Below are 27,935 nucleotides of genomic sequence, written 5' to 3' on the forward strand. Positions count from 1 at the left end.
AATATATCTACTGTTAATTTTCTGCGTTGTACCAGAAAGCAGTTTGATTGGCCAAACTAAGGTATTCATATTCAGTTAAGCAGGTCTCAGAAATATTTTCATAGATAAATTCTGAAGATATGTGTATGTATATATGTAACAGAAGAAATTGCTATCTTTGGGCAATTCTTGTTTTTCTGAAGCTTTCTTTCAGAGCAGGTACAAAATGATTAAAAGTCAGTTACTTACAGATTTCCTTGAGCATCACAAAGAACTGAAAGAAGTACAGTAGTTTTGAAAACTGAAATCTTTGTGTATTTACTAATACACAATAAAAAGGATAACTATACAAACAATAGTGGTCCTATCTTTCACTAAAACCACAGTGAGTTATTTTTCATTGCCAACATCCTAAGTGATGGTAAGAAAATGGCACCAATAAAAACCAGCTTCATTTGTGTTATTAATTTAAGACATTATACTCTTGGATCAGAGAATTTCAATGTTTATTGTATTTTTCTTCGGCCTTAGGTAGACTACTGAAGCTCAAACATTGAAATTCTGAGTGCTACATCATAATAAGGAATTCCATAGCTATTATAAGAAAATAATATTTTCTACTAAGATTTACTATTTTGTCTTTTCTAAATTATCATAAATATTGGATTGGCTTTCTTTTAGAATGCTTGCATATAAGCCACTTTAACAATATATGCTACTCTACTGAGTCAGCTGATCCAGTTCCGGCATTTTCAGCTGTTGCTTTTCACCACTTTTAAAGTTTGAATACATATGTGTCATAATTACCCCTTTTATTCTCTGCAGTCTCTGATAGTCTTGCCTCTTTTTTTTTTTTTTTTTTAATATTTCAGCTACATTAGTATTGAATTTCCGTGATTTGTACTCTTTCATGCTATGAAAAACCTGACAATACTTTCCCTTTCTTGACCACTGTTAAATACTTTTCACCTGGATCTTGAGCACTGTTAATACTGTCGCTGCCACTTGGTATCATTGTAAATTATGGACAGTCTAGTTAATGCAATACAGTTGACCTTCAAACAGTACAGGTTTGAACTGTGTAGCTCCATTTATATGGAGATGTTTTTCAGCATATGCGGCACAGTACTGTAAATATATTTTCTCTTCTTTATGATTTTTCTTAACTTTTTTTCCTAGATTACTTTATTGTAAGAGTACAGTATATAGTATATAACATATATACAAAATATGTGTTAATCATTTATGTCATCAATAAGGCTTCTGGTCAACAATAGGCTATTAGTAGAGTTTGCAGGGAGTCAGAAGTTATATGGAATTTGGGGGCATCTGGGTGGCTCAGTCGATTAAGTGGAGGACTTTGGCTCAGGTCATAATCTTGCGGTTCAGGAGTTCAAGCCCTGTGTCAGGCTCTGTGCTGACAGCTCAGAGCCTGGAGCCTGCTTCAGATTCTGTGTCTCCCTCTCTCTCTCTGCCCCTCCCCAGCTCACGCTCTTTCTCTCTCTTTCTCAGAAAAATAAACATTAAAAAAAAATTTATTTTAAGTTATCTGGATTTTTGTGCAGGGGATCCGTGGCCCAACCCCCGCATTGCTCCAGGGTCAATTATATAATAATTTGACAAACACCATGGAAAATGGTAAATAAATTAGAAGGGATTTGTGGTTGGACTTGTTCCTATAGGCTATTATAGAGAAACTTCCCCCATAATCCATGAATACTGCCAACAGAAAAGTGTGTGGGATCCAACTGAAATACTCGTATTCCCAGGCCAAGATCATACCTCATCACATCTGCTTATGTGATCAAGTTGTGAGGTACCGTAGGAGCCTGACCATGTCATTTTTCCAAATTATTCGCAATCTGTCAAATAACTGAAATAGCAATTTGTAAAATAAAAAATAAAATAAGATAGCAATTTATTATTAAGCTTTTATCATATTGTTTTAAATATCAATGAACAGGTCACAAAAATTTTGCCTAGAGCACTAAGTAGTTCTCAAACTGCAGTCTCTAAACCAGCAGCATCAGCATCATTGAGGACTTGCTGTAAATTTAAATTCTCAATCCCCGTCCCAGACCTACTGAATGATGAAGCCCAGCAACCTTTGTTTCAGCAGGTCCTTTAGGTGATTCTGATAATGCACTGAAGTTTGAGAACCACTGTTCTAGAGATGATTAGTATAATGTTCACATTATTCTAACTGAATTTTGAAGTGTTCTACTAATATCTATTATATAAAAGGTTAAAGTAATTGTTGACATTTGGTATAAAAATCAGGTGTTTCTTAGGTGATTTCTTTTAAATTTTTTTTTTTTTTCAACGTTTATTTATTTTTGGGACAGAGAGAGACAGAGCATGAACGGGGGAGGGACAGAGAAAGAGGGAGACACAGAATTGGAAACAGGCTCCAGGCTCTGAGCCATCAGCCCAGAGCCCGACGCGGGGCTCGAACTCACGGACCGTGAGATCGTGACCTGGCTGAAGTCGGACGCTCAACCGACTGCGCCACCCAGGCGCCCCGGTGATTTCTTTTAATCCAAATTCAATTCACCCACTACTCTTCCATGGATAGATGTTTAAAGCCATTGACTTCTTCAGAATATTGTCATTAATAACTAAAATGTTCTTGAACCTAATGAATCTTATTAATAGCTTGTCAGATTGAGATAAAATTATGTGTAATCACCTCTGTGAAATAACTTGTATTCCATTTTTGTTTTAATGTGTCATTGTTTGGTTATTCATAATAGTATAGTTCCCTTTTACCTTATTTTTTTTTTCACTTGTTACAAAAATTCTAAGGCAGAGTTGAGAGACGTTGCTATAGTATATTAGTGCTTGCAGTGACCAAGAAGTTCAGGTAAGTAGCTCTGTACAGTATACCCTGAGACCAGGAAAGAGAGTAGCATCTCATACTTTGGAGTAAGGTAGGCCCAGGTAGTTTTATTGGAAGACTTGATGCTTGAGATGAATCATTCATTCATCATATTTATTGAGTACCTACTATATAGCAATTGCTATTTTATATACCGGAAGTATAGCATTGAATAGAATAGACAAAATCCTTACTTTTGTAGAGCTTACAATTCAGTGGTGGCAACTAACAGTGTATAAACATACAGTATGTCAGGTGGTGATATCTGCTGGGAAGATACATAAAATAGGGGAAGGTAGAGCATGATGACGAAAGGGCACATTTTATATAGGAAAATGGAGGAAGACTTCTCTGATAAAGGAATAGTCAGGCATGTTTCATACGGGAGATTAGGAGACAGCCATATAGGTAAGTATGAGAAGAATGGCTTAGGCAAAGGAATAACAAGTGTGAAGGCCCTGAGGAGGTCATGTGCTTGTTCTTTGTGTGGCTGACAAAGAGGCCAGTGTGGCTAGAGCAAGGAGAGTGAGAAGAGTGGAAGATGGATGGGGTCAGAGTGATACTTGGGAACCAGATAACATGGAACTTGGAATTCAGTTCTTAATGAGATATGGAGTCATTATGTATAACTTTTTAACTTTTTATTTTGAAATAATTTTAGACTTAGAGAAAAGTTGCAAAAATAGTACAAATAGTGTTTCCATGTACCCTTCATTGACCTCCCCTAATATTAACATCTTGCATAACCATATTATAATTATCAAAGCTTAGAAAGTAAAACTGGTACAGTGCTATAAACTGAAATACAAACCATTTGGATTTTACCATTTTTTCCCACTACGTCCTTTTCCCATTCCAGGATCCCACATTGCATTTAGTTGTCATGTCTTCTTCAGCTCTCTTAGGCTATCTCTGACGGTTAGTACCTGAGTCCCTCTTTGTCTTTTATGACCTGGACACTTGATAAGGACTGGCTAGTTATTTTGTAGAATGTCCCTCAATTTGGATTTGTCCGACGTTTTCTCACAATTACCTGAATCTTAAGCATTTTTGACAAAAATATCACAAAAATGATGTGCCTTCTCAGTGTGTCATATCAGAGGGCACATGATGTCAATATGTCTTACTACTGTAATGTTAATCTTGATTTCTTGTGGTGTCACCTGGGTTTCACTGTACCATTACTATTCTTCCCTTTGTAATTAATAAATATCTTGGAGGAGGTACTTCGAGATTATGCAAATATCTTGTTTCTCCTTAAACTTTCATCCACTATTTTGAGCATTCATTGGTGGATCTTGCCTGTGCAATTATTACTGTGGTATTCTAATGGTGATTTTCTATCTTCCTCATTCCTTAATCTATTAGAATTATTACATTTATAATCAGGATCTATATGTATTCATGCCTGTTTATTTTTTTCAGTGGGTAATAATCCAATACTATAGTAGTTTATTTTGTTCCAGCTTTGGCATTGAGAACTCTTTCAGGTTGGCTCTTACACCTTTTCAAAGTACTTTTTTTTTTTTTTTTTTTTTTTTTTGAGCATTTGCACTATCAGAGGCTCCAGACCAATTTTGTGTTATTCCTGCCCCAGCCCTAGAATCCACCACTTCTCCAAGGAATTTAGGCTTCTTGTTAGAGAATGAGATTTACAAACCACGATCTGGATGTTATATGAGTTCACTTTTAACCAAGTGTATCATGACTTGTAGGTTCTCTTGTAGACCGTTTGAAAATATATGGGGTATATTAACCCTTGCATCTGTTTTTATTTCCATATCTTTATGTATATATAGTAAAAACCTAACTTCATATATTACCTCTTATTCTGATCCAGTACCACAACATTCATTCTACCCCTTCCCCTTCCCTTTGTAACTTTGTTCTCCATCAATGAGAGACTAGGCTCTCATTTAACTTATTTGTTCAGCCATATATACCCATAAAGTAATTTCACAATTGCAAGGCTATACCCCTGAGGAGAACATATTTACATATGTACAGTACTTTTTGTCTTTAGCCTTACATAGTCAAAAATACTGTTTTTCAAAGTATGTTAGGTTAACTCTTTTCTTCCTCACTTCTTAAGTAGTTTTGTTATTCACTTTTAATACAATTAGAATTATTTGTTACAGTTTTTATTCCATTTTGGGTTTCCCTATGTTCTGGTTAATTTTTTTTTAATTTACATATGGTAAATTTCACTCTTTGTATGGGTAATGCTTTCGATTGTGACAGATGCATAGAGTTTTATATCTACCACCACAAACATGATACAGAATCATTCCATCCCTCCAAATTCCCCAGTACTTCTCTTCTGTAGTCAGCCCTTCTACCTCCTGCTACTGGCAACCCCTGGTTGCTTTCCATGCGTATAGTTTTGCCTTTACCAGACTGGTGTAAATAAAATGATACATTATCATTGTATCATTGTACTTTTGGGCCTGGCTTCATTGTCTTAAAGTGCATGTATGATTCATCATCAATTCATCAATGTTGTTGCATGTATTAATAGTTTGTTCCTTTTTATAGCTGAGGAATATTATATTGTATGGATGTACCATATAATTTATTTAGAGGACATGCAGATTGTCTCTAGCTTTGGATGGATCATTAGAAATTTTTGAATAACTGATCTAACTTCTATTTTTCAAAAGGATCATTTTGACTGCATTGTCAAAAATAGACTGAGGGGATGGAGAAGTCTAAAGCAGAAGCATAGAAACCACTTAGAGAAGTCACTTCCCCAGATATACAAGTTAGGTGGTGGGATTAGAATTTGAACCCAGGCAGTCTGGCTGTGCTCTTAACTGCCAGTTCTTCTGCCCTTTGAAAATGAATGAGGTCAGTTACTGCTGACTGGTCATGTTACTCACAGACTAAAGAATGGATTTTGAAATTTGGGCATCATTGGTAGTCTTACAAGAGCACTTTGGTGGAGTAATGGAGATGAAAGTGTAATTCAAGAGAAAATGAGGGGAAAGAAGTGAAAGACTTAAAAGACAAGTAGAAACTAAGTAGGTAGGTCAGAAGAAAATTTGTGATGAATGGTATAGTGTAAACCAGCATGATATGTATGCAGACAGTGGATAGTATTGTGATATGAAACTTCGGGGATGGAAGATGGAAAACTGATAGACGGTAAAGGTAGAGAAATAGCCAGTAGTTACATGTCAGAGTCCTTCATAAGCTAACTTTATGTTGTAAAATGTGGACAGTCATTGAAATACTTTTGATGGGAATAGAATATCAGAGGCCCCTGGGTGGCCTAGTCAGTTAAGCAACTCTTGATTTCAGCTCAGGTCATGATCTCATGGTTCGTGGGTTCAAGCCCTGTGAAGGGATCTGCACTGACAGCACGGAGCCTGCTTGGAATTCTCTCTTTCCCTCCCTCTCTGCCCCTCCTGTGTACATGTCTCTCTAAATAAATAAACATTAAAAAAATAATAATGATTAAATTTGTGTCTTAGATTCCTTTAGGCAGCGGTTTGATAGGCAGATAGGCAAGAATATGGCGAGGAGAGATTCTGAATGTAGGAAGCAGAAGGCCCTTATAATATATTCCTAGTAAAAAGTGATAGAAGTAAAATTAAGGCAGGAGGAAGTGATTTTAAAACTTTTAGGAAATTGAATTTAGTAGCATTTGGTATGACTGAATGTAGGGGATAAGGAAGAGAAGAGGAAACCAAGCATAAATCCTTAATCAACCAAGTTGTTGTATTTCATTTGAAATGCATAGAAGAGGCATCAAGTAAAGATAATCACTTTTTGGGTGATTTGGGAGTTTGGGTAGAACTAGATTGAAGGTTGTTATTACTTAAAGACCTTGAAGCCATGGTTTTAGAGTGTATACAGAGCTATTTTTGTACTGGTAGAATGCTGACATTTAAAAGAGAATAAAAATTGGGGCGCCTAGGTGGCTCAGTTGGTTAAGCGTCTGACTTCAGCTCAGGTCATGATGCCACAGTTCATGAGTTTGGGCCCCACGTGGGACTGTGCTGACAGCTAGCTCAGAGCCTGGAGCCTGTCTTCAGAGTCTATGTCTCCCTCTCTCTTTATCCCTCCCCTGCTCGCTTGCTCTCTCTCTCTCTCTCTCTCTCTCTCTCTCTCAAAAAAAAAAAAAAAAAAACATAGAATAAAAATAGTTAAGTCTATGGGAGAGATCGAGAATGAGAAGTAATTTTTCCAAGAGAATAGTGTCATAAAAGCCAGATGAGAAGTGATTTTTCCAGAAGTTGTCACTTACTACAGAAAGTTATAGGTGGCTGATGATTTAGTGTCCATTGGATATTTCATTGTGTGTGTTAACAGTGACCTTGATGAGAATGGTTTCATGGAGTTGGTGGAGGAGTATTCAAAATTCAGAGTTGGAGAAATAGAGACAGCAATTTTGTGACTACTAGCTGTGAAGAAAACAGAATACTGGCTTGAAAAAGGGAAGGTGCTTTTTTTAAAGGTTGGAATGGTATACCTTGAGTAGAAGTGGAGAAGTTGAAGATTGCAGGTCACAAACAGATGGGCTTTCTTGAGCCAGGTCCTTGGAATAAGTGAGGATGGAATCCAGAAACAAGTGGAAAGTGTGGTGTGTGGATCAAAAAGACTTGCCTCCTTTCAGATTGGAGAAAGATTATTGCAGATTATTGTGGATTTATGTTTGGGATGGAGGAGGGGTTTCATTGAAGTCCCCGTAGCCTAAGTAAATATTGTCAGATATTCAAGATTCTTTTCTTTTTAACAGTGTGGATTTTTATGTTGTGTGATTTTAGTAGAAGATATGTGATTAAGCCTTGTATTTAGTTTTAAGGTTTAGTATGCTTTGGGTACCATAGATACATCCTGCTTCAACAAAAGAACTAGTGAGTTTGTTTACTAAGTATCAGGGTTTCTATCTGGGCTTATTTCATAACATCTATTAAAGGATTATTTTACTTTATTTGATTTGACAGGTGACTTGCCCTGTGGTATATACATGCAAATCCATATAATGTGATTATTGTGATGAATGTCATTAATGTGATGAATTGTATTTCTCTTTTGCCCAGATAGGCTACCGTAAAATTAGGCTTATATTCAATCTATTGCAGTTTCCTATTTGTTGGGAGAGTTTTCATTATAATACGAGGGAAAGTGCTTAAAGACTATGCACAGGCCCTTAGAAAGGTATCTCTTTAACATAATCTTTATTCAGTAGTCTCTTTGTGGTACTGCAGAAAAGTTATCTTTGAGAGTATGGTTTCAGATTCTTGTTTCTTGAATCAGGTAGAAAAGGAATTCAGTCTGTTCCATGGGAGTAGCCTTTTCAGCTTTTCCAGAATTCAGAGGTGCTACTGAGAGATTCCTTTAGGCCTTGGAAAAAATTAATGAGGAACTTCCTCCCACAGAATGATGGTTATTACAGGTAACTCTCATGAGTTTAGTATCACTTTTGAGAATAATGGAATTTAAGCGACATGTTTCTATATCTTCTCAAAAAAGAAGACTCTTTCTGAGGATAAAACAATAGTTTAAGATTTTGTTTTGTCAATGTTAAGGGTTTTTTTTTTTATTTTTATTTTTTAATGTTTATTTTTTGAGAGAGAGAGAGTACGAGTCGGGGAGGGATAGAGAAAGAGGGAGACACACAGAATCTGAAGCAGGCTTCAGGCTCTGAGCTGTCAGCACAAAGTCCGATGTGGGGCTCGAAATCACGAACCGCAAGATCATGACCTGAGCTGAAGTTGGACACTTAACCAGCTACCTGAGCCACCCAGATACCCCTGTCATTGTTAAGTTTTAAACATAATTGTAATCAAAGTGTTGAAATGCATTTTCCCATTAGGGTTTCCCCCAATGTGCTTATTATATTGGTCAGGGTTCTGTCAGAGTATTGTATCCAGGATTCAGCCCCTCTATTAAATAACTTACAGAAATAAGTGAACAAGTCAGTATCCAAAAGACAGCAACAAAAGTGTTTTACAATTTGAAAGAAATGTTTAAGGGCGGAAAAGGTTAAATATCTTAACATTGTATGATTCAAATAAAGCTGTTTAGTTAGGGAAACAAACGTAGCTCTATACAACAAGTTAATAGCCTTCAAATATGCCTGAAATCTTGATTATCTGGAACCTGGGAACAATGAGCTAGTCTAAATATTTAAAGGGCATCCTCCTAAAAATTGAAGTCATTTTGCTTTAACTGCTTTTGATCGTAAAAAGTTTTATGTGCTTTCTAAAATTAAAAAAAAAAAAATAGAATTTGAATTATTCCAATGCAGAGTAATCTGTCTGAACATCAGTTAATATACCATACGTTAATATACTGTTGTTAGGAGAGCTATTTTCCTCTATCTTAAATCAACTCTACTGCTGTTTTGAGTCATTTTTTTCCCTCCTTAATTTTACTGTTTTTTTTCTTTGTGGTTAGTTTCTTAACTTTGACCTATGTTCTGTTATAAGGGTCTACATCTTGATGTTTTTGTTTTACATGGATGGAAACAAGTTTTACGTGCTTTCAAAAATTGGAAAGATATAATTTGGACTATTTTAATTTAGGGTCACCTTTTTGAACATGAATTAATATAATATGCCATTAGTTAATATTCTGTTGTTATAAGGACTGTTGGCCTCATTCTAAATCATCTTATTAATCTGCTTTTTGAGTCTTTTTTTTCCTCCCTACTTTTTTTTTTTCTTTGTAGTTAGTTCTTACCTTGACCTGAATGTTTCTGTTTTTAAAGAGATACTTCTTGGGGCGCCTGGGTGGCTCAGTCGGTTAAATGTCCGACTTCAGCTCAGGTCATGATTTCACGGTCTGTGAGTTTGAGCCCCGCATCGGGCTCTGCGCTGACAGCTCAGAGCCTGGAGCCTGCTCCAATTCTGTGTCTCCCTCTCTCTCTGCCCTTACCCCACTCATGTTCTGTCTCTCTCCCTCTCTCAAAAATAAACATTAAAAAAAATTTTTTTAAACGATACTTCTTACTTTCAGAGTTTTGTTTTTGCTTCAAATACGAGAAATTGGACACCACATTATCAAAATAAACTAATTTCCAGAGGGAGCGAGGAAAGAGTATTTTGAGAACTATATGATATGCTAAGTAAGCATGGGTCCTAGCAACCAATTCATAAAGCTGAGCAGCTAGGATACGGATAACTTTGTATCTGCTGAAGATCAAAAAAGTCAAATTTGGCTAAACCAGTGTACTGTTAGGCCTCCATTTTGTGAAAATGTTAAGACATCTTCACAGACTAACTGGCAAACTAACAAAAAAAGCATGAACAAAATTTTGTCCTTGCCTAATCCAGAATTAAAAGAGGCAGCTGCACTGCCCCAGAACATCTGCCTGTAGATTCTGGGCTCTCTGTAGAAAATCTCATTTTCTCTCCCCTAATTATTAGCCTACTATGAAGGCTTTGAGTGTTAACTCCTTTAAGTTTATATTACCTGCTTGCTTTAGTAGGGTTTTTTCCATAGTAGATAAAAGGTTTTGGTTTTTTGGGTTTAGGCTATTTAGTTACTGGATAGAGAAAAGGCACCACAATGAAAGCTTTTTCATTTATTTGAAACAGCTCTCACTATTGAGGATCTTTTGATGTTAAAAAGTAAGTTCATCTTTTAAAACTCTGAGTGTTTAGTTTATTCAGTATCACTGACATTTATTATATGCAACTTGCCCTTTTGAGTTTTAGTCCGTGTTCATAGAGTATCTTAAGTGGTGTAATTACCGAGAGTTATATATAATGCAGCTTTTAAAAAGAGTGTTTTTTCCCCCTTAACATTCACTCTAAAAACAATTCAGTGTAGAAATAGGTTATAACTAAACTATCTATACTTAGTTCTAGTGACTGCTTGAAAGAATGAGTATTATTTTAAGGAAATATCAAAAGGAAGTACTAATTTAGTTTTCTAGAAATAATTATGATTATTTGATACACTTTAAGAACTACTTGGTAGTAGACTCAAACCTACTTGATTTCACATTTTCAAATTAAAACAATTTTTGAATAGGATGGAAAAATACTAGCTTATCTTAGAAACATCATAAACGTGTCTAAATACCCTTTTCAAAGCTCTGACGTGGAACTTGGATCCTGTTAGGCAGGCTTTTTTGTGGGCGTATTAATTCACACTCCACCTGCCAGTACCTATAGGTAAAGACATGAAACCACACCCTCTGTTCTGACCTTTTCCTCAGGGGACACTGACTAGAATCCTTTGGCTCAGCATGAGAGGCTATTTGAATAGCTCAGTTCCGAGGAGCTTTTACTTTTGAATTGAGTGAAGCAGCAAGAACAAGGGAAATAATGTTGCAGCTACACTTCTGAAGACTGCTACTATGGAGATTTAAAACTCAACCTTCCCTGCCAGGTTGTTTGGAAGGCTTATTTCCACAGATGTTTGATACTGAAAGCAGTTTTATTGCTCAGCTAATTAGATATTTATATTTTCATTCTTCTATTCTTCAAGGATTTAATTATTCTAGTTAAAAAGGTGTTTGCTTTTATTTTTGTTGTCTTTGTTTTTCTTTTGTTTTTGACGAAGACTCACGGAGATGTAGTTTTTAAAATAGATTTGTGGGGTTTTTCTTTTGTTGTTCAGTTGTATGAATTAATAAAATGTTTATTTGATAGTACTAAAAAAAATTTTCATACAACTATGGTGTCTCTTGATAAACTAAAAAGAACTTTTTAATGTAGTGGAAAACTGTTAAAGTGATTGAGGAAAATTGGCAGCTGCATCTTCTAGAATGGATTCTTACAGGACCTATTTGGCAACTGTCAAACTCAGTGGCTCATGGTTGGAAGAACAAGATGAAGACATTTATGAGGTTGAATCTCGTGTGCCTTTACCATATCCTTTTCCTCTGTGTGAACATTTGGATGAAAATAACTCAGTAATTATTAATACTTCTATTTTTCATTTTATTCATAAAAGAAATGGGCACATATTAAAACTTATTTCTAAAATTTCACTGCCTACCCCTCCTTATTCAGTAAGTATAAAAAACTTGGTTTCTTTTAGTTTTAGTTCATGCTTTCAGTTTTTTATACATCTAATTTAAAAACCTGTATAATGAGAAATGAACTTTAAATGTCCTTAAGTAGAATAGAATCTTGTTTTGTTATTGTTTCATATGTTACTACTCACTTATCCTAGATGTATTGAAGGGCTAAATTTGTTCTAAGAGCCCCATCTTGGCTATGTTTTTGATTCCAGAAAGCAGAGTGAGATAGTATTACAGTTCTCCCATGCCAGGCAAGCTGTTTAAAAAGATCCTGCTTCTCCTTAAGAATCTTGCTTTTATATGTTTATGGTGCCAATCCTGAGTAAAAATGGAGTGATTAAAAGGCAATAGGCGTTATGATTCTTAAAACAGCCAAGTGAGCCAGTTAGGAATTGTTTACAATATTATGGTGTATTGGCTATAGTTCCAGACAAGGAAAAAGAAAATCTGGATTCTAATTTTAATTTTCTTGTTAACTCATAAGAAACTGATTTTTAATATGCCTACTAATCCTGTGAGGAAATACTGTTTTCTACTTTTTATGTGACATGTATTTTATAAACATTGTTAAGGGTAAGTACTTAGCATAGTTAGTACTTCAGGTTTATTTAACGCATAAATATGTTGTGAATGATTCACCTCAAGTGATTCAATATAACTACAAGTTATTCAGCACTTTTTACGACTCTCATGGCTTTAATTGTAATGCACTAGCTAATATTTAACAAGACAGATGGTTTTCAGAAGTTTTGTTACCTCCCCTGAAACTTTTATGTTAAAGTGACAGTATATTTATTGATGCTTTATAATGTAATGCTTTTTAATATAATAAGTTTCTTATTTAGAAGTACTGAAATGAAATTTTTATGTATTTCATATTGTTAGGTATTAGGAATAAGTCATAACTTAACAGGATAGAAGAGGCTTTTTAAATTATATTTAGATGAACATTTGAAAGGGGAGTCTCTTATTCCAGTAAAGTACGAGTGCCATCTGCTATAATAAATGAAATTTGTTTGCTAGCTTTACTGTACTTGATTCTTTAATTTTTTTGTTTTGTTTTGCAAAACTAAAGTTATGTCTCGTGGTTCTATGCTAACTATTTAAATGCATTTAAAAGCTGCTTTAGATCTTGTTAAGAAGTAGACATAGAAGCAAAAACAATTTAATTTTCTTATGTAAATCAAGTATTTTTTTTTTATAAATGCTGAATGCTTCTTGTACAGTAAATTTGAAAAAGGAATAAGAAACTATCCTTTTTAGTCAGAGCTTTGAACTCTTTCAGAGTTTTCATGTATTTACCAGGCAACCACTTTATAATAAACAGAAAAAGTTACCTATCTACATATGTAGAAACAATTGGTATGTTTTAAAAATACAGGCTGTGACTGTAAATTCAAAAGAGTAATTATATATAAATTAGTTCATACTTTGTGATCATGTTCTTTATAGTAAAAAAATCAATGTTTATTAGTTATCTACATTTAAAAGAAAATACTCTTTTCCCAGTCAAAAGTAGAAATATATAGAGTTTTATCTTTGTTGAGGTAGCATTGACATGACAGATGTTTTAGGAAATATTTTGTGATTTGAAATGTATGCTCAACTATCCATTACAAGTCTTAAATGTGTATTCATATTATCTCCAAGTAGTAAGTTGTAAATAATATTTAACACATCCTATTAAATAAAACAAGAACAATCACATACTTGATATTTTGGAAATTGACTTAGAGTGACCGTAAAAGACTTTATTTAGTAACTCTAAAATGTGTTTGCTATGGTAAATACTACTCAGATGTGAAGAGCAGGTCTTTAAAAATAAAATATTTTTAAATATCATAATTTGATAATACATTATTGATATTTGCCTATAAATTAGAAACCACTGCATTTTTTAAACCATAAAACATGGTAATATCTTTCTACTTTATAATTTTACAAATTCTTATGACATTGTCAGCCTATTTTTAATATATATATATGTATATATGGTGATTGCTTTTTCAAAATTTTTAGTGTTATAGGACTAAATACTAGAAACATTTGAGCTCAGTTTTTAGTTTAACTAAAAATAAGAACTGATAAACAAGTGCTGGCAGTCAGAAGCTCAGAAAACAAAGGCAGAGATGGTGCTTTTCTGTAATTTCATGGAGCTGATAACAATGATCACTATTTTTTGAGAGCTTTGGCCTTGAGTCTGTACTTGACTGTCATCTTAAAAATTGTTTAAGAATGTAGTCATGCCAATAACAGCATTTAAAAAGAGGCTGTATTTATGAGTAATTATGGGTAATGCCTCTGTATTGTAAGATTTTGAAAATAAATTGAATATTCATATAAAGTCTTGTAGCTGTTTCACAGTTAAATAGAAATATAAAGCTTTTAGTTAAAATGTGGGTTATAATTTTTTTCATCTTGTTATGACAGTATGATTTTCTTAATTGATGCCATTATATGAATCATATATTCCTCACAATGTACAGCAGGAGTCCACAATCAATAAATGTTAAATATAAAAGAAATTAAGTTTTACATAGAGCCCAATCACATAAAATTCTTCCACAAATAAAAAAAGAGCCTATGCATTACTAACTTTATATCTTTCTTTATATTATAGAATATAGATGTAGTGATATAAGTTGGTTTATTTCCAAAAGAAGCATTTTTTTCATTTTGTTTTTAATGTTTATTTGTTTTTGAGAAGAGAGAGGCAGAGCGGAAGTGGGGGAGGGGCAGAGAGAGGAGACACAGAATCGGAAGCACGCTCCAGGCTCTGAGCTGTCAGCACAGAACCTGACATGGGGCTCAAACCTACGAACCATGAGATCATGACCTGAGCTAAAGTCGGACATTTAACCAACTGAGCCACCCAGGCACCCCCAAAAGAAGCATTGTTTTGTTTGTTTAATAAAACCAGAATACATCTCTTATGGAAAGTTATATGTAGGTAATCTACTTGTATACTGACTTTCCCCATTTAATGTTAGCATGCACTAGAAATATTACATGGTTACAGTTCAACAATTTATTTTTATTTAAAACCCTTTCTGGTTAAACTTTAGTGGGGTATTCCCAACACTTTGTCTTCCTTCATGTATGCTTTCCCTCCTCGTTTAGCTTGAACATGCGAAAGTTACACAGACAGAGTTGATGCGGGAGTCATTTCGACAGAAACAAGAAGTGACAGAGTCCCTTAAGTGCCAAGAAGAATTGCGAGAGCGCCTTCATGAGGAGTCCAGGGCTAGAGAACAGCTGGCTGTGGAGCTCAGTAAGGCTGAGGGTGAGCAACTTGCTATTGGCAACTGAGTGTGGAAAAATTTCAGGTTTAAAAGTAGAGATTTTGATGCAAGCCAAGTTTAGAAATCACAAGTGTATTCTAATGTAGGGTGAGCACTGAAACATAGTTGTAATTTGTCTTCAGACTTTCTCCAAGCAACTTTAAAAGCTATATAATTTTAATTATCAAAAAGTGTTTAATAGAATTCTAGAAAGCATTAAAATTTTTAGAAAATATAGAAATGGATGATGGTGATTTGTTACCAAAATTCCACCATCCTAAGACAAGTCTTGTACTTTAGCAATGAAAAGACTGAAGCCAAGAGATGTTAATAAATTATACAAGGTTGGGGCGCCAGGGTGGCTCAGCTGGTTAAGCATCTGACTCTTGATCTCAGCTCAGATCTTAATCGCAGGGTCGTGAGTTCAAGCCTCGTGTTGGGTGTGAAGCCTACCTAGATAGATAGATAGATAGATAGATAGATAGATAGATAGATAGATAGATAGATAGATCGATCGTTCAAGGTAACCATTAAATGGTGATGCTGGGCTTTAAGCCTCTGAAGCCTCATACTGCTTATATTCTGCCATACCATTGTGGGTGTTGGCCTTCTAGAATCACTTAAAACATCAACTTTCTCTAGTATATTTAAAATGTGACTTGGTTTACAAGCATCTGATTTATATTAAGCTTTCTTGTCTGTTTACATGTGTTTGATAAAGTGAGTTATCACGTACATGATGTGATACCTTAGCATAGCAAAGTAATAGTTCAAAGGAACATCATATTTAGGCACAAAGGTTAAACAAGAAAAAGCCTGCATTGAATGTACCATAACTGCTGCTGTCATCAGCAGATTCATTCAAGATATTTATAGAACGCCTAATGGTAAGATTTAAAATAAGTTTTAATCCTGTTCCCTGTTAATTTTATCTTATAGGTGTCATTGATGGCTATGCAGATGAAAAAACTCTTTATGAAAGGCAAATTCAAGAAAAAACTGATATAATAGATCGTCTTGAACAGGAATTGTTATGTGCAGGTAATAGATTGCAAGAATTGGAAGCAGAACAACAGCAGATCCAAGAAGAAAGAGAATTACTGTCCAGACAAAAAGAGGCTATGAAAGCTGAGGCAGGCCCAGTTGAACAGCGTATGTATTTTTAGACTTTGTGTATGAAACATTCCTTAAAAGTTCAAAGTGGCTCTTTTCTCCTTTCAATGCCATGATTCACATATTTCATGTGGGGGTTGAAGAATTACAAGAAAATCTACTTCATTGATAAAGGTTTTATTAGCCAACTATGTGGAGTTTGGTTTTTTTTTCCCATTTTCCTTTGGCAAATTTTAACAGGAAAAGATAATTCCTTAAACTTCTGCCTCAGGAGACAGCTGTGCATAATGTGGCAGGATATTTTTTAAGCTGTGTAAGATTCAGTTCTTTTGATAGCAGAAAGGCAGCAAAAATGTATACTTGGATTAAGTAAAAGAGCACTGATCCAGCATTAGTAGCAAGCAGGTGGGGGTGGATTTCAGCCTGCAAGAGAATAGATTGAAAAGGTCAGTGACTGTTACACTGACATCTAGTTTAATCTGTGTACGAGTTCAAATTTATAAATAACATTTAATCTTTGCTGAAATGAGAAATTGTGTGTAATAGTTTTTTTAGCAGTAGAAAACGTCAGTCATTATAACGGTGGAACTTCAAATCCTTTTTATCATATCCTCCCACTTTTATATTACACATGCAGTTGGAATTATAAATGTGTAGTTTTATTAGTTGAATTTTGCTAATCGAGAAATACAGCATGCATTTTTGTAATACGGTGCAGTTGTTTCTGGTTGCTCAAATTTGTTTAACACAGGTTTAGGGTTGGTCTTTTTAATGTGCAAAGTGTATGTATCGTACATGTAAAACATTCACGAAATACTGGTACATCAAAATGTTACAAATGATAATAATGAGTGGTTTCAACTTTTACTTCTAATTCTTTTGTGTTTACGTATTATTCTGTTTTAGGAAGTAGACATGTAAATTATATCTTTGTTCTGTGTGTGTGTGTTTTTTCTTTCTATTCTTATAGGACTAGTAGATGCTGCAGTCGATGCAGCACCGGGAGCAGGTGTGTTTATACAATTGCATGGCCAGTCTTTGGGTGGTAAACTTACAACTCCAAAAACGGGGTGACCCTTGGATTTTCAATCACATACCTCTACTTTTCCAACTAACATACCTCTAATTTTGCTGTTGTGTTTCATACTTACAGTTTTTTTCTTTAACAAAAAACTTTTCTTACAATAAAAATACATATTTATATTTGAAATTAACAACTGAGATTCGTAGTGATCATCATCTTATATCTGTTTTTCCACAGAGCTTAAGACAATTTCAGTTTCTTACATAAACAAAATGTATTAAATTCTCACCATATGACTTTTCAAAATGCTCTTTCTAAATCAGGAAATATATAAGATGATGGTATCAAGGATCAGTGAAATTTAGTAAAGAGACTTTCTGGTTCATTTAGTTTTATATTAACATCTAAATCACTATTGTTTTAAAAGGAATGCTATTTTCTATAGATTCCTAGTCCTGAGTACAGTATTGGCAGACTGGTTAGTGTAAGGACTCTCAGGTTATGTTCCTTTTTTTTTTTTCATTAGAGTATTGTTTTACTTTGCTATATACTTTATTGTTGTATTACTAATGTTAATAATAATAGCTAACACTCATATAGTGCTTACCATACTCTAGGCACTATTCTTTGTATATATTAACTCATTTGATCCACAATAGCTCGTAGAGATCAGTAGTATTACTATCCCCAGTTTACATATAAGGAAATTGGAGGACATCGTGTTAAGTATCACACAGGAGATAAGTGGCAGAGCTAGGATTTGAATCCACAGTCTCTGCTCCTAAGCACTACACCATACTGCCTCTCATAGTCAGTTTTCCCTTGATACATATATGGGTGAGCGTGCAAGACTAACTCAGGAATATGGATCTAATGAGGAGAAAGACTAACAGGAAATTGATTGTAGTTGTATTTTTTTTTCTATAACTCTTACTTGCCTTGGTTAAAAATTTACAGTCTTTGATCTTCATGTATATTGTGTATGCATATAAAGTGACTTTATTGGTTTGGAATGAATTGATTTTTGCCTGAGGTGAGTTATTTCTGTGCTTAAATTTAATTAGACTTTGTTCTTTTCCTTATGGTGAAAGTGGACTTTTTTTTTTTTTTTGGTCATTTGCTATGGCATTTTCACAAAATACTGTTTTTAGTGACAGAATGTTTCTTTTTGTTAATATGGTATAATCTTTTTGATACTAGCTTGCTTACTTCTATAGGAATATGTTGCTTTGATATTTTCATAGGAACATTTTCCTTTCTTACGTGTGTTTAAAGTAAAACTCAGATCTCTTATTTCATGAAGGTAAAATTTGAGCGTTGTTATGGGTGATTTCAATATTACTTTGATTTAACTTAGTATATTTTTATATTTGTAAACAGAATTACTACAGGAGACAGAAAAATTAATGAAGGAAAAACTAGAAGTACAGTGTCAAGCTGAAAAAGTACGTGACGACCTTCAAAAACAAGTGAAAGCTCTCGAAATAGATGTTGAGGAACAAGTCAGTAGGTTTATAGAGCTGGAACAAGAAAAGAATGCTGAGCTAATGGATTTAAGACAGCAAAACCAAGCACTGGAAAAGCAGTTAGAAAAAACAAGAAAATTTTTAGATGTAAGTATTCTCAACTTGAATATTGATTTTGTCACTGGAGTGCTTACTTGCTGGTAGTCTAGGTTGTGAATTTTAAATTATGAAGAAACTTGAATTCTAACATTTTCATCTACCTGTGTTTTTTACCAATTAACTGAAAACTACTATTCCAAATAAAAATTCTAATAATTTTTATTACATACCTATGACAATTAAAAGCAGTACAGGCAGATTATGAGTAAACCACCAGTTAGCCTTTCTAAATTCAGAGTTAACAAGCTTGTCCAAGACTTTGCTTTAACCAACTGCTAAAGCAGGGTGAGGATCCTGAGAGCTAACTGGCCAACACTGTTTCACCCACAAAAGATACACACAGAGTAACACTGTGCTCTTGGAACACTTGTTATGCTGTCATTACTGTCTTCCAAAATGATACTAAATCTTTAACCTCATATGGATTTTCTTCTTTGGGGTTTCACTTAAGGCCTGATATTCTTTTCATATATCAGGGAATCAGATTCTGACAGATTTTATAATTTTAGATACAAAACCTAGATTAGGATGAAAGAAATTGATTTACTAAACAGTTTGTTCTACTTACTATTTTTTTAATGACTAAATTAACAGTGGAATTCCTCCTTTGCTCCAAAAAAATAAATTCATTTTTGGGAGAATATTTTTATCTCATTCTGTATTTAACATTACTTGAATTATTAAAAATGTCATGCTTCAAATAATATTTAAATGCAGACATTCCTGTCAAAGATTCCAAATAGCCTATGTACCATACAACAGGTGTTCTTTTTTTTGAAACCTTTTGGTTTGGGGTATTCTGTGGCCGTCAGTTGTTTATCTTAAATAAAACTGTATGTATAACTAAAAGAAGTAGCAGTAATAATAGCTTCAGTATATATTGTTTCTTCAGTTACTGTTATTGTTATTAAACTTCAGGAGCAAGCCATTGATAGAGAACACGAAAGAGATGTATTCCAACAGGAAATACAGAAACTAGAACAGCAACTTAAGGTCATACCTCGATTCCAGCCTATCAATGAACATCAAACTAGAGAGGTAAGAAAGAACTTTACTGATACTGTCTATGCTACAGCATATTGTGTGTCATAAAAGATGTCTGTTGTGAAGAACTTAAAATTTTATTATATATAAATCTTCAAAATCAGAAAATTAAATATTACTTCAGCGTGAAAAGTTCTTGAAATTCTAAAAATTGTTCACATTGGTGTTCCTGGGTGGCTTAGTCAGTTGAGTGTCTGACTTCAACTCAGGTCGTGATCTCGCGGCTTGTGGGTTCAAGCCCCGCATTGGGCTCTGTGCTGACAGCTCAGAGCCTGGAGCCTGCTTCGGATTCTGTGTCTCATTCTCTCTCTGCCCCTTCCCACCTCCCAAAAATAAACAAACATTAAAAATTGTTTGCATTGAAATTTGGAGTCATTTCTACCTGCGTTTATCTTCTAGTTTTGCCCAATTAAATAAACTTATCTATTTCTTTCTCTATTCCTGTTCCTAACAAAACTGATCAAGAGTTGTCTATATTCAGACAATTTTATTTCCCCATCTTCCATTCTTTTCTCAGTCCAGTGCAGTGACGTTCTAACCCCTCTGTCTCAATGGGGTTTATATCCTCTCTTTTGTTGAAATTGTTCTTGTGGAAGTTACCATCCTCCTGGCCATGTCCACAAATCATCTCTGTCTTCATCATACACATCCTCAGAGGCTTTCATTGCAGCCTTCTTCCTGAAACACTTCCTTCTCTTGGCTTCTGTGACATACCTACTTCATTTTGTTTCTTTCCATAGTCTTTGTTTCTCAACCCAAAATAAATGATGGAAGACCCAAAGACTTAGACTTTGGCCCCCTTTTTCTTTCCTATTAATTTTCTCTTCCCAGGTAATTATGTGTAAATGACCATGTGTTTATATCTCCAGCCCTGACATCTTTTTTTTTTTTTTTTTTTTAATGTTTGCTTATTTTTGAGAGACAGAGAGGGACAGAGCACTAGTGGGGAAGGAGCAGAGAGAGAGGGAGACACAGAACCTGAAGCAGGCTCCAGGCTCTGAGCTGTCAGCACAGAGCCCGACGCAGGGCTAGAACTCACGAACTGTGAGATCATGACCTGAGCTGAAGTCAGCGCCCAACCGACTGAGCCACCCAGGTGCTCCCCTGACATCTCTTTTGAACTCTGGACTTGAATACTCAGATGCTTTACCATCTATCTCCATTTAGATGTCTCAAAATTAACATGTTTAAAAGAGAGCTCTTGATGCCTGACTAACCCCCATCAGAGAAAGACAAGAATAAAACATGTTCCTTCTTCTTTCAGTAAATATGATACTATCTTCACCTTTCTTATTGCTAAGACCTAGAGTTCATTCTTTATTCCACTTTTTTTTTCAACCCCTGCTTCCAGCCCCTTGGTGAGGCATATTGCACTACATCTTACATCTTCCTATTCTTTCCATTTCATTCATCTCCTTAAATCTTGGCTGTCACTGTAAGCCTGGATGGTTTTGGTAGCCTCCTTACCACTCTCCCTGTTTCTCCTTTTTCATCCCAATTATCCACTTCCTCATTTAGAAACATAGAACTCTATATTTGCCAAATAAATGCTACATGAATGAGGGAAGATTTATTGTATAAATTGCAAGGATGGCTTGTTACAGTTATATAGACATCGTGCTTGGGGTTACACCATCCTAATTTGAATCAATAGCTCTGTTATTTACCACCTGTGTGACAATGGCTAACTCATTAAAACTTTCTAAAACTCATCTAGTCATTTCTAAAACAGAGATGGTGGGGTGCCTGGGTGGCTCAGTCAGTGTGCTTCCAACTCTTGATTTCAGCTCAGCTCTGATTCCAGGGTCGTGGGATCAGGCCCTGCATTGGACTTTGTGCTGAGCATGAAGCCTGCTTGGGATTCTCTCCCTCTCGCTCCCTCCCTCCCTCCCTCCCTCTCCCACTCCCACTCCCACTCCCACTCCCACTCCCACTCCCTCCTTCCCTCCCTCTCTCTCTGTCTCTCTCCCCCCCTCCCTTCCCCCACCGCCCGTCTCCTGCTTGCACTCTCTCTCTCTCTCTCTCAAATTAAATATATATTATAATAGAACCCACCTCATAGGAATATTGGCCTGGTACATAGTGAACATGTTAAATTATTTTCAGAAATAGTAATAGTTAAATTTTATTTTAAAAAATCTTATAGGGGCCCCTGGGTGGCTCAGTCGGTTGAGTGTCCGACTCTTGGTTTTGGCTCAGGTCATAATATCATGACTTTGTGGGTTTGAGCCCCACATAGAGCTGGTGGTGGGGAGCCTGCTTAGGATTCCCTCTCCCTCTCTCTCTGCTTCTCCCCAACATGTGTTGTCTCTGTCTCTCTCAAAATAAATAAATTTAAAAAAAATTTTTTTTTAATAGTACAGTATGTAAGTATATTATTTGTTATATTTGAAAAGTGTGACCTGCCTCATTCATGAAACTTTAAGAAACTAACATGGATGTGTGTATTTGATTTTTCTCCTGGAACATTGTGATCCATTGGTTCTGTCCTTACCTTGCCAAATCTGATTCCCCAGATGCTGATTTTCTCAAGATCTAAATAATCTAACTCTTACAGTATATTGTACTATTTTGCTGCTTTGTGGTCTTTTTCCTTGACTGTACTCCAAATCTTAGCCCACCCATTATTGTTAAATTTTCTCCTCAGTGGCTTTATTATAGTCATCCTCGAACATGTAATTATAGGTAAGTTTGCATTTCTTTTAATGTTTTGGGGAATAAGTATCGTATTTAGATAATTTCCTTAAAGTATCTCACTGAAGTAAGGTAGAATTCCTTTTTTTCTTACCATCACACTAATTTTTTTAGCAAGCTTTCTCTCTTTACTTGATGAGAACTAATTTCATAAGCTATCTTATTATGCTTCCTGAATCCTTCGGTCTTAGAGCCATTCTCTTAAATGGACCTGCATTATCAGAATTACTTGGGGAAACTTTCAGTGTGCACAGATTCTTCTCACCACCCAGTATTCGCATGTCTGTTCTGGGCTGCTGGAATGTGTAGACTGAAAAAGCTTCTAAGTGACTGTATTAAAGCTCCCCCATTCCCTCCCATCTCTGCGTTGTTTAGAACCATATTATTATACATCTCAATTATAACCATTTGTGGAAAGAAAAATAGAATCCATTAAAGATTTCTTAAGATTATCTTATCTGACATAAGAATGTAAGTCAAGGGGCGCCTGGGTGGCTGAGTCGGTTAAGCACCCGACTTTTGATTTCAGCTCACATCATGAACTCACGGGGTTTGTGAGTTCAGTCCCCGCTTTGGGCTCTGCGCTGACAGAGTGGAGCCTGGTTGGGAGTGTCTCTCTCTTCCTCTCTCTCTGCCCCTTCCCCACTTGTGCATATGCTCACTCTCTTCTCTCAAATCGATGAATAGTGTAAGTCAGCACTCTGCAAACTTGTCATCTTTATTAAGTTTTAGTGTTATTGTACCATTAGAGCTTATACTTTAACATTATTCAAAATGTAATCTTTTCTCTCCTCCTAGCTGCAGGTCTTAGTCTTAAGAGAAAGTGTTTTTTGTAAAGGGTTGGTGGAGCAGTATTTCTTTTTTGTTAGTACTACTTTATCAACTCCGAGAATGTCACCATAGTTGGAGACAATAGTTGCTATCCTTATCAAAAATACTTAGCATGGCTTCTGAAAATACTTTTTGAAATGAGGACAGGTATGTTATTAGCTTGTTGAAATTTTTTTTAAATTACAGTTTTTGCTTGTTATATGTCTAGGTTGAACAGTTAACAAATCATCTGAAAGAAAAAACAGACAAGTGCAGTGAGCTTTTGCTCTCTAAAGAGCAGCTTCAGAGGGATGTACAAGAACGGAATGAAGAAATTGAGAAACTGGAGTTCCGAGTAAGGGAACTGGAGCAAGCCTTACTCGTTAGTACAGACACTTTCCAAAAGGTATGGCATTTTCTTCAGGCTAATTTTATGAAGTGTTTTAATATGGATTGCTCTTAGTTACCTGAACATCAGTCCCTTTAAATAAAAAATTACTAGTGACTTTTTGTTGATATTATTACAAAATATAAATATACCTTTATGTCTCCAGTGACATAACTATATGTGTTTCTTCTTATCTTCAAATGTTACTTGCATACCTTAGTCCTGAGAAAGGAAAATTAAGTAAACCAGAGGAATTAATGATCCTTTTCACAGTCAGTAGGTTGCGATTCTAAAATAATAGCCAAATGAAAAAGCTGTGGACACCAGTTGAGTCTATTGCTTTATCCCAGAATAAGAGTGAAATCTGTCCCCACTGTACTGCAGAAAACAAGAATGAATCAAAGAAGAGCAGGATAAGGAAGCTTGGGAAGGGGGCATATTAGGGGATAGTCTCCATTTTATGTGAGGAATGAATTTTAAGAGTGTCAAACATTCCTGTGTTCCTGCATTCAAAACTGAGGATCTGTAACTTTGATTATTCACTAATGTAGATTATCAGCTGCTAATGGCATTGCTATTTCTCCAGTTAAAATGGATAATTAGATTTAATGTCTGAAGTTTTGAGAAAATTTTTGCATATTTAAAGGTAGAGGACCAAAAGCAGTCTGGAGCTCTAGAAGCTAAAACAGAATTGTCGCTAGAAGTACAGTTGCAGGCTGAGCGAGATGCTATAGACCGAAAGGAAAAAGAGGTAAGAGGTATACTTTTAATGACAAAATGTGGCTTGAATTATTTTAAATAAGTCACCTTGAGAATGCCATTTGTACAGAATGGGGTTTATACTGTTTAGACCGTTTCTTAGCCCGTTACCTAAATTGATCTTGAAGACAAAAAGAGTTGAACAAATAAGCTGGTATGAGAAGTGTTCCACGTAGAGGGGACAGATGTAAAGGCCTTGACACAGAAGAAGTTTGAAGACAAAAAGAAGGTGTGAATGGAGTGCAGAGGAGACTGGAGAGAGAATTGTATTAGCACAAAAGGCAGGATCTCTCTTTTTACCTTCTTTACTGTGAGCTTTGAAGTTTTGCTACTTTGCTGTAGGGTTTGGGGGTGGGTTGTTTGTTTTTTTTAAGTTGTATTACCCTGGGAGGTTATAGCGCTGTTTTACAATGTATAAACATGTTCTTAAAAAATTAACAATAAGGTAGTTATAGGAAAGTTCTCCTATGTTTTCCTACTGCCTCCCTTTTCAAAAAAAAAAAAAAAAAAAAAACGAAAAAAGAAAAATCTACTTTTAATACTAATTTCCAATTTCAAGCTAATTTAAATGTATTTAAATTTTTGTCTATTAGTTTTTCTAAAATATACTGTACATTATTTAGCTGTATCATAGCATTATAAATATTTAAGATTTTTTTAAGTTACATTTTCATTTCTATATAATTTTTTCAGGATATTTAATAGATTTTAACAAATACTTATTGAATTTAAACAGTATAAATGTTAATAAGTGCTTTGGAAAATACAAGAATGAATTAGACATCAACTCAAACTCTAGCTCAGGCAACTTGTAGTTTTAGGGGCACCTGGGTGGCTCAGTTGGTTGAGCATCTGACTCTTGGTTTAAACTCAGGTCATGATCTCATGGTTTGTGAGTTTGAGCCCTATGTCAAGCTCTGCTCTGACAGCACAGAGCTTACTTGGGATTCTTTCTCTCTCCCCCTCTCTTCTGCCTCTCCCCTGCTTGCACACACTCTCTGTCTTTCTCAAAATAAATAAGTAAACATTAAAAAAATTTTTTTAAACAATAGGAATTTTTTTAAAAAAGAAAACTCGTATTTTAGAGAAGGAAAAAAATCCATATAAATGATGAAAAGAAATGATCATCTCCATGAGAAGGATTATTTTCTTGCTATCATATAATACTGACTGATGTTTATCTAAAAGGTTCTTGTTTATTTTGCTTTTTTGGTTTTTCCACAAAAAGCAGGGAACACTTGTTTATCTGTAACCACTTCTGTGTGTTTTGAAAAGAATTGGGGAGCTTGGCTGGTTCAGTTAGTGGAGTATGCAGTTCTTGATCTCAGGGTTATGAGTTCAAGCCCTATGTTGGGCATGGAGCCTACTTAAAATAAAAAGGAAGGAAGGAAGGAAGGAAAGAAAATAACATTTAAATATAAAGATTTACCTTACACTAATTAATCAAAAAAAATTGCTTTCTAAAAAGATAGACCTTCAAAACTGGACCCAAAAGCAGTGATAGTTGATTATGGGTAGATAATTAAGTTTACTATATTTTAATTATCTTTTGAGTGACGTTACTAACACCTTAATTTTTCACGTAACATTACTGACACCTTAATTTTTTGAAGTGAGTATCCAATAGCAATCTACCTTTTACTGAGACTCATAGTTTATCAGAACTACAAAGAGACCTGTCAACCAGCTTCTGTCAGCCAACTCCCAGTTTTTATAGATGAGATAGAGCCAGACAAGTTGAGTTAGTGAAGGGTTAAAATGATAGCTCATCCTGGTGGACTAGTTTTTAATCACAGCAACAAGTACTCTGTCAGAACCCACTTGTCTGTAACTGAAGACTGAAAGAGAGGAACATAGAATTAAAACCTAAATCTTTTAATGAAAATCACTTCTTAAACACTCTCTCCTGTACTAGGCAAATATCTGATGGAGTATAAACATAAGATGTCTATATGTGTCATTATATTTTTAGATATTTTCCATTATTCTTATAGGCTTAATTTGTATAAAACTTTTTTTTTTCAGTTTATTGTATGTTTAGAAATGCAGAATGAATAGAGCAGAAACTGTAAAGATAGTTTAAGGATGATGAGAGAAGGCGAATAATGTGGGGAGAAATAGAAGGAAGAGTTTCTTTAAAAAAAAGATGCCTTCAGTAGGTTTTAACTGTCTATAAAGCTAATAAGATATAGCTTACAGATGGCAGTAATAAAAAGTAATGGTTAACTTTGTTGAGGTCTGTGCTAGAAAGTGGTATTTTAAATGCCTATGCCATTAATCCTTACACTCTCCCCCTCAGGGAGAGTGTAGCCTAGCACTAGATAGGCTCTAGTGTTATCTCCATTTTACAGATGAGTAAACTGAGTCTTTACGAGAGGTTAAGTAACTTGCTCATGGTCACACAGTAAGCAGTTGAGGAAGAATTCCTCCTGGATTTCTCTGATTCTGGAGTCCTGTGATATTGTACTGCCAAAGAATTGGGGAATAAACATTCCTTGTTAGTGAGAAGTATTAAAGACTGTCACTGAACATCTATTTCTTAACATGTGTTGACTACCACTCTCCCAATTGTAAAACCAGCACCAGATTTCAAAGAATCTACTGTCTAAGAAGTCGTATACACATTTGAAAGAGATCGAGAAGACTCGAAAAGAAAACACAAATAGTTGCAAATTTATTTGATCCAAACTACCTAGATAACATTTGGTAGCTAAATTAAACAAGATTAAAACAAATAACCACCATTCTATTTTTAAAGCTTAATAATATTCTTGTGGTTTTTGGTTGTAATAGACTCAGTAACAGGACAGCCTGGAAATGACACTGGCTGAATAGGAGGAATAGGAGGAAAGAATCATACAGTGTCCTCTTTGGGAATTGAAGTCTCTATTGTGGTGACTCAAGTTCACCTACTTCTAACAGAAATGTTAGTGCTTTAAACCAGTGCTTTTCAAACTTTAATGTGCATATGAATCCTCTGGGAATCTTGTTAAAATGAAGATTCTGAATCAGTAGGTCTGGGATGGGGTTTCGGAATCTGTTCATCTAACATGTTCCCAGGTGATGCCAATTCTGCTGCTCTAGGGACCACACTTTGAATGGCAAGACTTTAGATCAAATTTAGAATTTGACCATAAACTGATAGATCAAAAAGGAAAGTAAAACAAAACAAATGAACAAACAAAAAACCAAACATGGTCTAAATACAGAGAACAAACTGGTGGTTGACAGAGGGTGGGTTGGGGGAGATGGGTGACGAGGATTAAGAGGTAGCCCCCTAAAACAAATGGCATTTGAGGTGGAGCATCAGTTTTGAACTTCAGTGTCTATGTATATATTAAAGTAGTACTTTTTCAT

General features: G+C 35.1%; 1 protein-coding gene across 6 annotated transcripts in view; it reads left to right on the forward strand.

Moving 5' to 3' along the window:
• AKAP9 (A-kinase anchoring protein 9) overlaps positions 1–27,935 on the forward strand; it is a 152,621-nt gene that overhangs the window by 90,217 nt on the left and 34,469 nt on the right. For 4 of the 6 annotated variants that reach the window (XM_042917550.1, XM_042917578.1, XM_042917558.1 and 1 more), the window contains 6 exons: positions 14,961–15,123; positions 16,061–16,273; positions 18,639–18,871; positions 19,802–19,921; positions 23,661–23,837; positions 24,466–24,570. In XM_042917550.1, coding sequence (XP_042773484.1) covers positions 14,961–15,123; positions 16,061–16,273; positions 18,639–18,871; positions 19,802–19,921; positions 23,661–23,837; positions 24,466–24,570 — 1,011 coding nt within the window. Of the gene's footprint in view, positions 1–11,479; positions 11,829–14,960; positions 15,124–16,060; positions 16,274–18,638; positions 18,872–19,801; positions 19,922–23,660; positions 23,838–24,465; positions 24,571–27,935 lie in introns of those variants that run through there. The other 2 variants (XM_042917580.1, XM_042917567.1) reach the window with 2 other exon arrangements.

Source organism: Panthera leo, chromosome A2 (assembly GCF_018350215.1).
Source record: "Panthera leo isolate Ple1 chromosome A2, P.leo_Ple1_pat1.1, whole genome shotgun sequence".
NCBI lineage: Eukaryota > Metazoa > Chordata > Mammalia > Carnivora > Felidae > Panthera > Panthera leo.